At 42.3% G+C, this 11,839-nt stretch overlaps 2 protein-coding genes across 2 annotated transcripts; both read left to right on the top strand.

The window, feature by feature from the left end:
• The first annotated feature begins 116 nt into the window (after positions 1 to 116).
• LOC121546685 (myoD family inhibitor domain-containing protein 2) lies at positions 117 to 2,708 on the top strand. Its single transcript, XM_041857913.2, has 4 exons — positions 117 to 221; positions 369 to 447; positions 1,634 to 1,879; positions 2,138 to 2,708. Exons 2-4 carry the CDS (start codon positions 369 to 371, stop codon positions 2,395 to 2,397), a joined length of 585 nt encoding a protein of 194 aa, XP_041713847.1. The 5' UTR covers positions 117 to 221; the 3' UTR covers positions 2,398 to 2,708.
• A 140-nt stretch (positions 2,709 to 2,848) lies between these two features.
• On the top strand, positions 2,849 to 10,723 carry LOC121545634 (2-epi-5-epi-valiolone synthase). Its single transcript, XM_041856346.1, has 5 exons — positions 2,849 to 3,058; positions 8,608 to 9,241; positions 9,602 to 9,844; positions 10,042 to 10,294; positions 10,446 to 10,723. Exons 1-5 carry the CDS (start codon positions 2,883 to 2,885, stop codon positions 10,520 to 10,522), a joined length of 1,383 nt encoding a protein of 460 aa, XP_041712280.1. The 5' UTR covers positions 2,849 to 2,882; the 3' UTR covers positions 10,523 to 10,723.
• Positions 10,724 to 11,839: the final 1,116 nt, after the last annotated feature.

Below are 11,839 nucleotides of genomic sequence, written 5' to 3'. Positions count from 1 at the left end.
TGACCAAAGATCATCCTGTCAAACGTTTTTGAGCTGCCTGATTGGCTATGGCCCGGATCAATATGGGGTGTGTCTTGTCCTGCAAGTTTACAGAGCACTGAGATCCAAGCTGTGCTTCAACCACACAGGAAGGTCCAGAGGCTTTACAAGTGTTGGATGGTTCTTTCCATTTGTGAACAAACAATACAGTTTCTGTCGGCCTTCCAGAAGTTTTGTTTCAGGTAAAGTTTATAATTTAGAATAAGTATTATCTTACCAGTATTATGCATACGTGTAAGGAATGGAATATGATTAGCAAATATTATTTAGGCGTATAGGTTATATCATTAGGTTGCATAGGCATGTGGTAATTTTATTCAAATCTTCAGATGACCACACAACCAAGGACCTCTACAAATGAACCAGATCATGTCAAGACAGGGAGCGACCAGAGTCCTTTGCTGGAGGGTAAGTAGTTTCAACAGTTGTGTTTGTTTATGGGCTGACTAATCTATTTGTGAAAGCTTGAGTATAGAAAAAGAGCAGAGTTCTTAAAGATCTATTTGTCTGGTGAGGGTCATCTTTGTATTTGCTGGGTAATGGTAGTGCCAGGTATCATAGAGTGGAATACACTGAGTGTATCAAACATTAGGAACACCTGCTCTTTCCATGACATAGATTGACCAGGTAAATCCAGGTGAAAGCTATGATCCTTTATTGATGTCAGTTGTTAAATCCACTTCAATCAGTGTAGATGAAGGGGAGGAGACAGGTTAAAGATAGATTTTTAAGCCTTGAGACAATTGAGACATGGATTGTGTATGTGTACCATTACCATTCAGAGGGTGAACGGGCAAGAGAAAATATTTAAAAGTGCATTTGAATGGGGTATGATGCACTGGTTTGAGTGTGTCAAGAACTGCAACGCTGCTGGGGTTTTCATGCTCAACAGTTTCCCGTGTGTATCAAGAATGGTCCACCACCCAAAGGACATCCAACCAACTTGACACAACTGTGGGAAGCATTGAAGTCAACATGGGCCAGCATCCCTGTGGAACGCTTTCGACACCTTGTAGAGTCCATGCCCCAACGAATTGAGGCTGTTCTGAGAGCAAAAGGGGTGCAACTCAATATTAGGAAGGTGTTCCTAATGTTTTGTATACTCAGTGTATATCCCCATTGCAAGAGTGCTAAAGCTAAGAAAATGTGGTCCCATTCTACCTCGACTGCTGCAGACTTGTATTCTTTAAAGGTTTATCTGTGAATTCTCTTATTGTCATGTTCAAGGGAGGAAAGTGGATCCCAATAAATGCTAAAAATCAATAGTTTCCCCTCATTAAACTCTATGGGACTTTCAGCCTGTATACACACCCTGCTTTGTGAGTCTCGCCTCTCAGAGACATGTTGAATAATTAACAAACAGAAATGTTTTGATAATGTGACCAAGTATCTCTGCTGATGAGCACACATGCTGGGGTGTTACAGATACATATCCGTACCTACAATATTGGCCTACAGTAGCTAAATAGATTCACTTAACATGGTTACTCACCTGGTTGCTCAGGTCTATAAGTCCCCTAACTTCAGAGTGACCTAAGGTTTTTGGAGCTAAGAGGATGAGGTATTGACTTTATGTACTGTACTGTATTTAAAGGAGACGTGTCTCAGCCCACAAATTCTGGGGTGATGAGCAGCAACAAGGTTGTGGTGAGTGGAGTGCGGAGGTTGAGCACCATCTCAGAGCACGACCCAGACAAAGTGGATACAGACCTCAGCTCTCAGGATCCCATGGGAGGCAGTGAGTGGGGCGGATCCAGTTTCTCACTGTGTTCCAACAAGCCCATTAACAACAGTAGCAACCGCTTCTCCTCCTTCGAATCCCATCAGCCTGACGCTGGGGGTATTGTTTTTCCTCCTCTCTTAAAATTAAGCTTCAATGGTGAATTTTGTCTAGTGTAATTCCATTATCGTAACGATTTAAAGTCTGACAAGTTGAAAATCCAGAAAAAGAACAACCATTGTTGATAATGCAGTATCATCTGTATAGTCATAAAACATTTGGGCTCTACTAGTACTTACATCTGCAGCCTTCCCCTAGTCTAGTGTGAGGTCAAATGCAACTTTTTCACTGATTTAATATTTCTCTCCCTGTCCCCAGATGACTGTGCTGCCATTCTGCTGGCCTGCCTCTACTGCCAGTTCTATGACATTGTAGTCATGGTGCCAGACACATGTGAGAGAGCTGTGAGCCGCTGTTTCCCCTCGTTCAAATACCTAAATGCGTCCAGGGAGCAGGAGCGGGGCAGTGGCTGGTGTAACTGCAACGTAGAACTGGACTGCAGCTGCTGCAACTCCTGTCAAGAGGGAGCCGAGTTACTGGAACTCGCCATGGAGATCTCTGAAGTCTGCTACCGATGAAAAGATCACCTCAATCAAATTACTCCATTTGATATGAAGGCCTAAAAGGACTAAAAGTGCACCATGTCAATGTTTGTTCTATCATAATATCATTAACTAGAATTGTCCCATTTCTTAGTTTCAGAGGGAACATGAATATGTTTACAAAGATGGACAGTATGTCTAAAGACAGTGTTAAACTGAGGTATAGAGTGCTTAATAATGATCCCCCTATTGAGCCCCATTCAATATTAACCACCAAAACGCTCCATTCCGCAAACACTTCAGTTCTGTAACCATGAACAGAAATAAACACATTGTTCCTAAAAACACCTGCTTCTCTTATGATTGATTTTTTAGCCTTAAACCTCTCACATAAACAGCCAACAATATTGATGACTATATTTGGTTTCATTCCCACCCCCCAAGTTACAAGGGGAGGAGTGACCGAGTGCACACTACAGGAGAAAGGTAGAGAATTGAGACGCACTGCATATCCTTCCAAAATGACAGAGCCAACTATATACCACTCAGTAAATACTCAGGTCATGCAATCACATGAAAACTCTGATAGCGACACGAGCCAACAAACAGAGTACAGCCTGCTGCAAGTGAACGGGGCATGGAACAGACAGACTGGTGGACAGTCTCAGAAGGAGGGACGGTTATCAGCTGCTAAAATGTGAGTAGGTTATACTTTGCATTTACATTTTGTATTTTTCTTGTGGAAAGATTTAGCACATCTCATAAGCATGACAGATCATCTTGCTGAATGGCAGTGTAAAAAAAAAGGGGGAGTATACTTCTGGTTCCAAATCCTAGGAATCAAATGAGTTAATACTTTTGATTAATGTTTATTTTAACTATATATATTATTTTAGAACAGGGAAGATGTTTCATATTTGTTGACTCAATGTGAGTCAGCAGTCCTTTTCATAAATGGCTCGGTGAACTGGAAGACACGGGATATCTTTCTATTTTGGGCACAGCTGACATTTCAGCTTGTTTAACCGTCAGTGTAGAGTAGACCACCAGTGGAAAAGTTGTTTAACAGTTTGTAATTTTGTCTGTACACCTTTACTTTGCATCCCAACTAGCCTACTGGGAGCCATTGTTCTTGTTGACAGTGTAATTGTCATAATATTGTGTGTATTAAAAATGTTAGATGTTAAGTGTGTATTTATAGAAAGGTTAGTGGTCATACGCACATCCTTAACTTAGGTGCTGGGCTAATAAAGAATACTTGTAAAGAACAGGAAGGCCCGCACACTGTTTATGCCCCCAATTCACTGCTTTATTAACAACCATCTTCGTCAGGTCAAACAGACAGTGCTCACATCCCAAAATATACACATTTCACCTCACATGACCATGGTGGGTGTGGAAACAATTCAATTCACTTTTGCGCATAGTCAATCATAATCACAGAGGTACATATAGACATAAATTATTATATACACTACCAGTCAAAAGTTTGGATACACCTACTCATTCAAGGGTTTTTCTTTCTTTTTACTATGTTCTACAATGTAGAATAATAGTGAAGACATCAAAACTATGAAATAACACATATGGAATCATGTAGTAAGTGAAAAGTGTTAAACAAATCAAAATATATTTTATATTTGAGATTCTTCAAATAGCCACCCTTTGCCTTGATGACAGCTTTGCACACTATTGGCATTCTCTCAACCAGCTTCATAAGGTAGTCACCTGGAATGCATTTCAATTAACAGGTGTGCCTTCTTAAAACATAATTTCTGGAATGTCTTTCCTTCTTAATGCATTTGAGCCAATCAGTTGTGTTGTGACAAGGTAGGGGGGTATACAGAAGTTAGCCCTATTTGGTAAAAGACCAAGTCCATATTATGGCAAGAACAGCTCAAATAAGCAAAGAGAAACGAGCGTCCATCATTACTTTAAGACAGTCAATACGGAAAATGTCAAGAAATTTGAACGTTTCTTCAAGTGCAGTCGCAAAAACCATCAAGCGCTATGATGGCAGGGATGTAGCTCAGTTGGTAGAGCATGGCGTTTGCAACGCCAGGGTTGTGGGTTTGATTCCCACAGGGGGGCCGGTATGAAAAAATAATGTATGCACTCACTAACTGTAAGTCGCTCTGGATAAGAGCGTCTGCTAAATTACTAAAATGTAAATGTAATGAAACTGTCTGTCATGAGGACCACGACTGGAATGGAAGACCCAGAGTTACCTCTGCTGCAGAGGATAAATTCATTCGAGTTATCAGCCTCAGAAATCGCAGCCCAATTTGAGTTCAAGTCACAGACACATCTCAACATCAACTGTTTAGAGGGGACTGTGTGAATCAGGCCTTCATGGTCAAATTGCTGCAAATAAACCACTACTAAAGGACACCAATAAGAAGAAGAGACCTGCTTAGGCCAAGAAACACGAGCAATGGACATTAGACCAGTGGAAATGTGTCCTTTGGTCTGGAGTCCAAATTTGAGATTTTTGGTTCCAACCGCCGTGTCTTCGTGAGACGCGGTGTGGGTGAACGGATGATCTCCACCTGTGTAGTGCCACCGTAAAGCATGGAGGAGGAGGTGTTATGGTGTGGGGGTGCTTTGCTGGTGACACTGTCTGTGATTTATTTAGAATTCAAGGCACACTTAACCAGCATGGCTACCACAGCATTCTGCAGCGATACGCCATCCCATCTGGTTTGGGCTTAGTGGGACTATCATTTGTTTTTCAATAGGACAATGACCCAACACACCTCCAGGCTGTGTAAGGGCTATTTTACCAAGAAGGAGAGTGATGGTGTGCTGCATCAGATGACCTGGCCTCCACAATCACCCGACCTCAACCCAATTGAGATGGTTTGGGATGAGTCGGACGGCAGAGTGAAGGGAAAGCAGCCAACAAGTGCTCAGCATATGTGGGAACTCCTTCAAGACTGTTGGAAAAGCATTCCAGGTGAAGCTGGTTGAGAGAATGCCAAGAGTGTGAAAAGCTGTCATCAAGGCAAAGGGTGGCTATTTGAAGAATCTCAAATATAAAATATATTTTGATTTGTTTAACACTTTTTTGGTTACTACATCTTTCCATGTGTTATTTCATAGTTTTGATGTATTCACCATTATTGTACAATATAGAAAATAGTAAAAATAAAAAAAAGCCCTTGAATGAGTAGGTGTGTCCAAACTTTTGACAGGTACTGTCCATACAAATCGGTCCAAGTTAAAACCTAGGCAACAGTAAAAAAAAAAAAAAAAGATTATGTTGGAAACTGTTGGAATACCCGCCCATATGACCATAACGCGCAGGGCGCACGGTGGCCGTAGATATAATTACAGACCTATTAAAAAAACAACTTATGTACCTCTAATAATTTGATATCAATGAGATTGGTACATGTAGAAGTTACAGAAAATATAATGTATACATACACTACCGTTCAAAAGTTTGGGGTCACTTAGAAATGTCCTTGTTTTCGAAAGAAAAGCTTTTTTTTTGTCCATTAAAATAACATCAAATTGATCAGAAATACAGTGTAGACATTGTTAATGTTGTAAATGGCTATTGTAGCTGGAAACAGTGACATACACTCCCCTTACAAAGAAAGATTGCAGTTTTGAATCTGCAGTAAAAGTGCAGTAACTGCAGTCGACTGTGGTATTTTGGACGCAGTAACTGCAGAATAACTGCAGTGTACATCAGTTACACTGCAAAATTACTGCAGTAAAAAAACAGTGTTATTTTGGATGCAGTATTTGCAGCATACTGCAGATATACTGCACTCTAACTACAGTTATACTACAGCATACTGCAGTTATACTGCACTCTGACTGCAATATTTTTTCGTAAGGGTCTGAATGATCTAAAATGATAGATCCCATATTGGTCTTTCAGTCAGGCCACCCCAAGCTGTGCTGTGCAGTAGGCTAATAGTAGGCCTACTATTGAGACAGAAATTCACGTTTCAGATTTCCCAGGTTTTCGTTCTTTTCAGAAAAACAACAAAATGGTATGTTCTATGTTCATAACAATGCATAAACCACATCAGGAGACCACTTTTGAGGTCTGGGGAAAATAATATGCCATTTAGCAGACGCTTTTATCCAAAGCGACTTACAGTCATGTGTGCATACATTTTTACGCATGGGTGGTCCCGGGGATCGAACCCACTACCCTGGCGTTACAAGCGCCATGCTCTACCAATTGAGCTACACTATTGTTTGATTAGCAGTGTTTCTGTAGCACATGAGATGGAGTTTGCAAAAGAAATGGCCACTGGATTGATGGAAATAATCATCATGATATCATTCTGACAGGTAGGCATAGGCTACTTTGTAGCTAGTTAACATTTAATAGAGAAGGTTTTTGGGAAAGCCTTTCCATCTACCAGAATATGGTTAGGCCTATCATTAGCATCACTATAGTTTTCCTGTTCCTTCATTGTTTGAAACCTGGACGTTTTAATTCATAATATGAGGCATGTCTTACCTTGCTTCAAAGTAGCCTATAGCCAAAATCCAACCATAGAAACGTGGATGGAATTATTTTGATAAATACTTACTTATTATTATGCGTTCTCCTGTTCTATTGGTTTAATTTCAACATTCTTTAATTGTCTAGCAGCCAAAGACATTATCGTAATTATATTAGCAACCCATGATAGTTGTTGCATCTTTAAATCCCCCCTCTTTCTAACTGATATTTCCATCTCTGTCAATGAAACCGCTTGCATGTGCGGTGCGCATTTTAGAACGGTGTTTTGGTTCAGAGCTTTAGGAGACATGGCGGACAAACTGTAAAGCCAATACAATTATCTTCTCAGTAATAGATTGTCGATATCTCACCGCATCCTGTGAGTCTTAACATGTTCGATACCAATGTATCTCAGAGAGCTGATGTGACGAGCCTCCATGAAATGCGCAGCCACGGGTTTCTCTGGTCAGGAGTCCTGATATTACTCCTGTGTTCTGCTTTCCTTGTTTTCAGAGCTCGTTTTGTTTTTCCTACACAGTATAGACCACCAATACATTTGATCAGGTATACCACATTTTTTTGTGGAACACGTAATGATGCCCTTAATCTTAATGCCCTTGCCCGTGAAAGGGTGATTGAACATTGTGCATTTGTTCGTAAAGTTAAACTGTGTAGGCCTACACCCGCCACATCTGTAAATACCGTCTGGCATACTGTCTAGGAGTGTGCTAAGTGGCACGGGTGGAAAATCAGACTTCACCACCACTGATGTTTGGGGCGCGTTAGAAGACTACCCGCGGGGGTTCTTTAAAAGTATTTTCCAGTTGTGAATCAGTGCTCAAGATGTGCCAGTGTTTTTTAATGATATGGTCGAACTGTTTGCGAAGTGGGGAGTATTGAAGGAAGCATTGAACTCGTTGGTCAGGGGGGCGGGGTGGTTTGGGCGTGAGGCTGTCATCCTGGGTCATATCTTTGAAACGGTCCCTTGAGTCATGCAGCCATTCCTCTGGATAATTCCGTTGTCTGAAACGCTCATCCAGACAGACGGCTTGTTTGCCATAGTCACTGTGTACTACAGATCCTACGTATGCGACTGTATTAGCTGATAGGGAGGCTTTTTATCAGGGGTGTAGGGTGCAGCTATCTCCGCGTAACAGTGAATTCCTGTCCGTCGGCTTTCTGTATAGGGCCGTGCTAAAGCCACCTCCCTCTTTATCAAAATGTCCAGAAACTTGTTTAATGCGCATCAAATGTGAGGGTGAATTTTAGATATTCACTGCTTATATTGATGGAGTGGAATTGATGAAGTTCCTCTGCTGTACCCTGTAATGGAAGGAATAATGTCATCAATGAAACGTTTCCAGAGCTTGATATGGCGCAAGAATGGATTGTTAGGGCTGAAAATCATATTCTTCTCAAACAACCCAGCATACAGATTGGCATAATTCGGTGCCATTTTACTGCCATAGCAGTTCACTTCTGTTGAATGAACATGTAATTTTCAAACATGAAAAAGTTCTTAGAACAATCTCAGCCAGTTCAACAATACAGGTAGTGCTAGGAAGTGTGCCAGTGGGTTGTTGACTAAGATAGTGTGCCATAGCTTCTAGGCCTCCCTGGTGGGGGATGTTTGTATACAGGGATTCAACATCAAAGCAAGGGTTAGTATGTATAGTCAAGCCAGACGAAAACAGTAAAGCTTTATAAATCCATTCAAACCTGCCACTATGACAGTTGTTGTGATCACTTACCATTTCTGTTGGCTCCTCATGCAGTTTCCAGAGAACCTCAGAACATGGCCTCACCTGGACAGTGGTCAGCCCTATTGTGTTCACCTACAGAGTGATCCAATGCCACAACCTGCTGGATGTTGGGAATGACACACTGCTATGTGGTCATATAGAGGACCAGGATGAGCTCAAGGCCTTCAGAAGCAAAACCAAGCCCATCAAACGCTTCATTGTCATCGATGAGACAGTCAATCAGCTCTATGGCTCCCAGGTCACCAGGTATTTTGAGGCCAGAAATGTTCTCTATAGGATCCTCCCACTGCCCACTACAGAGGAGAACAAGTCCATGGAGCTCGTGACCAGGATTCTGGAGGAGGTTCACAAGTTTGGGATAGACAGGCGCTCTGAGCCCCTCATTGCTATTGGAGGAGGGGTGTGTCTGGATGTGGTGGGCCTAGCTGCTTCGCTCTACCGGAGACGAACCCCATATATCCGTGTCCCGACAACCCTGCTTTCCTACATTGATGCCAGTGTGGGGGCCAAAACTGGAGTCAACTTTGCCAATGGCAAGAACAAGCTGGGGAGTTACATACCCCCGGTCGCAACATTTTTAGACCGGACTTTCATCCGAACTGTTCCTCGCAGGCAGGTTTCTAATGGAATGGCAGAAATGTTAAAGGTACTCATCATCGCAGCATGGGTACAGGATGCATGTGGGTTAAATACGTGAAAGCTCTCTAACACATTACAAACTGAGCATGTCATCTTTTCTAAAAGGACTGAGACTGTTGCTGTGCATTTCGAGGCATATCTGGACAACAGTTGTTTTGGACAAACATCCCTTAACAGCAAGGTGTGGTTGTATTTGTTTGCTGTCTATTACATGTTTAATACACTCTACTAATCACTATTACTAATTTACAAATATGAATGAAGAAAGTTAAGCACTTTTTACGAGCCTAAACCACCCCATTGATAGTGGCTTACTTCCAAACTCTGTATGGAGCTAATAAATCAGCCATCATCCGTTGTGTTCTAGATGGCTCTGATGAAACACAGGGGCCTGTTTGAGCTCCTGGAGACTGAAGGCAGGTACCTGCTGGACTCCAGTTTCCAATCCCGTGACAAGTTCAGTGGCTGCTGTGACCTGGAGGATGCAGCCTCTTTGTCCACACGGATTGCCATAGAAACCATGCTAGAGGAGTTGGCTCCCAATCTGTGGGAGGATGACCTGGACAGACTGGTGGACTTCGGCCATCTAGTCAGCCCTGAGCTAGAAATGGTAAAGATATGATCACTGAGTTGATACTAGTGAACGATAAAAAAGGTCTATGGAGAGGATATAAAAGGATGGAGAGGAAGGCATCAGGGAAGGTGTGAATGATCAGATACATTTTTGACAAGTGAAGAGACAATTCGGCAAATGTGAATACAGTATAACTTTACCTTTGGAACTAAACTCTTTATGCTCCATTGCAGAAAGTGCTGCCTGCGCTGCTCCACGGGGAGGCAGTGAACATTGACATGTCCTTCATGGTGTACGTGGCCCACCAGAAAGGGCTCCTGACGGGAGAGGAGAAGGCCCGGATCAGCCGCTGCATGTTGGGGCTGGAGTTGCCTGTGTGGCACCAGGACTGCACTCTGGCCCTGGTGCAGAAGTCTCTGAGCGAACGACTGAAGCACTCTGCAGGGTCCCTGAGGATGCCTCTTCCCAAAGGACTGGGCTGTGCAGGTCTGGACATCTTTCCTTTAAGAACACCATCAGCCTGCCTTTTTTTATCAGTCTCAAAACATTCCTAGATATTCCATACAGTATGTGTTTTGTAATTACCTAAACAAGCAAGCTCATTGACTATACTGTACATTCTGTCTCATCTCTACAGAAATCTTCCATGACATCAGTGATGAATTCCTGTGTCAGGCTTTCAAGAGCTGGTGTGATGAACTTGGTTCTTCTTGACATCTGGAGATAACAATATCCACACTGAATACACTGATGCCATTATGAGCTGGTGAAGATGAAATACTGTATTTCATATTCAATATGTTTCAGTCAACACACATTACTTGAAGTCTACCAATACAATATTAATATATATAATATACAGTGCCTTCAGAAAGTGTCCACACCCCTTGACTTTTTCAAAATTTTGTTGTGTTACTGGCCAAATTTAAAATAGATTAAATAGAGATTTCTTGTCAATGGCCTACAGACAATACCCCATAATGTCAAAGTGGAATTATGTTTTTCGAAATGTTTACATATGAATTAAAAATGAAAAGCTGAGGGCCTCCCAAGTGGCGCAGCGGTCTAAGGCACTGCATCGCAGTGCTAGAGGCGTCACTACAGACCTGGGTTCGATCCCAGGCTGTATCACAACCGGCCATGATTGGGAGTCCCATAGGACGGCGCACAATTGGCCCAGCGTTGTCCTGGTTAGGGGAGGGTTTGGCCAGGGGCGCTTTATTTGGCTCATCGCGCTCTAGCGACTCCTTGTGGCGGGCCGGGCGCTTGCAGGCTGAGCTCGGTTGTCAGTTGAACGGTGTTTCCTCCGACACATTGGTGCAGCTGGCTTCCAGGTTAAGCGGGCGGGTGTTAAAAACCGCGGTTTGGTGGGTCATGTTTCAGAGGATGCATGACTCGACCTTCGCCTCCCGAGCCTGTTGAGGAGTTGCAGCGATGAGACAAGATTGAAAAAGGGGGTAACATTTTAAAAATGAAAAGCTTAAATGTCTTCAGTCAATAAGCATTCAAACTCTTTGTTATGGCAAGCCTAAATAAGTTCAGGAGTAAAAATGTGCATAACAAGTCACATAAGTTGCATGGACTCACTCTGTGTGCAATAATAATGTTTAACAGATACAATTATCTGTAACGTCCCTCAGTCGAGCAGCAAATTTCAAACACAGATTCAACCACAAAGACCAGGGAGGTTTTCCAATGCCTCGCAAAGAAGGGCACCTATTAGTAAAAAAGCAGACATTGAATATCCCTTTGAGCATGGTGAAGTTATAAATTGCACTTTGGATGGTGTATCAATACACCCAGTACAAAGATACAGGCGTCCTTCCTAACTCAGTTACTGGAGAGGAAGGAAATCACTCAGAGATTTCACCATGAGGCCAATGGTGACTTTAAAACAGTTACAGACTTTAATGGCTGTGATAGGAGAAAATTAAGGATGGATCAACAACATTGTACTTACTCCACAATACTAACCTAATTGACAGAGTGAAATAAAGGAAGCCTGTACAGAATAAAAAATATTCCAAAACA

This window comes from Coregonus clupeaformis, chromosome 30 (genome assembly GCF_020615455.1).
Source record: "Coregonus clupeaformis isolate EN_2021a chromosome 30, ASM2061545v1, whole genome shotgun sequence".
Classification (NCBI taxonomy): domain Eukaryota; kingdom Metazoa; phylum Chordata; class Actinopteri; order Salmoniformes; family Salmonidae; genus Coregonus; species Coregonus clupeaformis.
The sequence above is the reverse complement of the archived record's forward strand: the minus strand, read 5'-3'. Positions and strand labels throughout refer to the sequence as shown.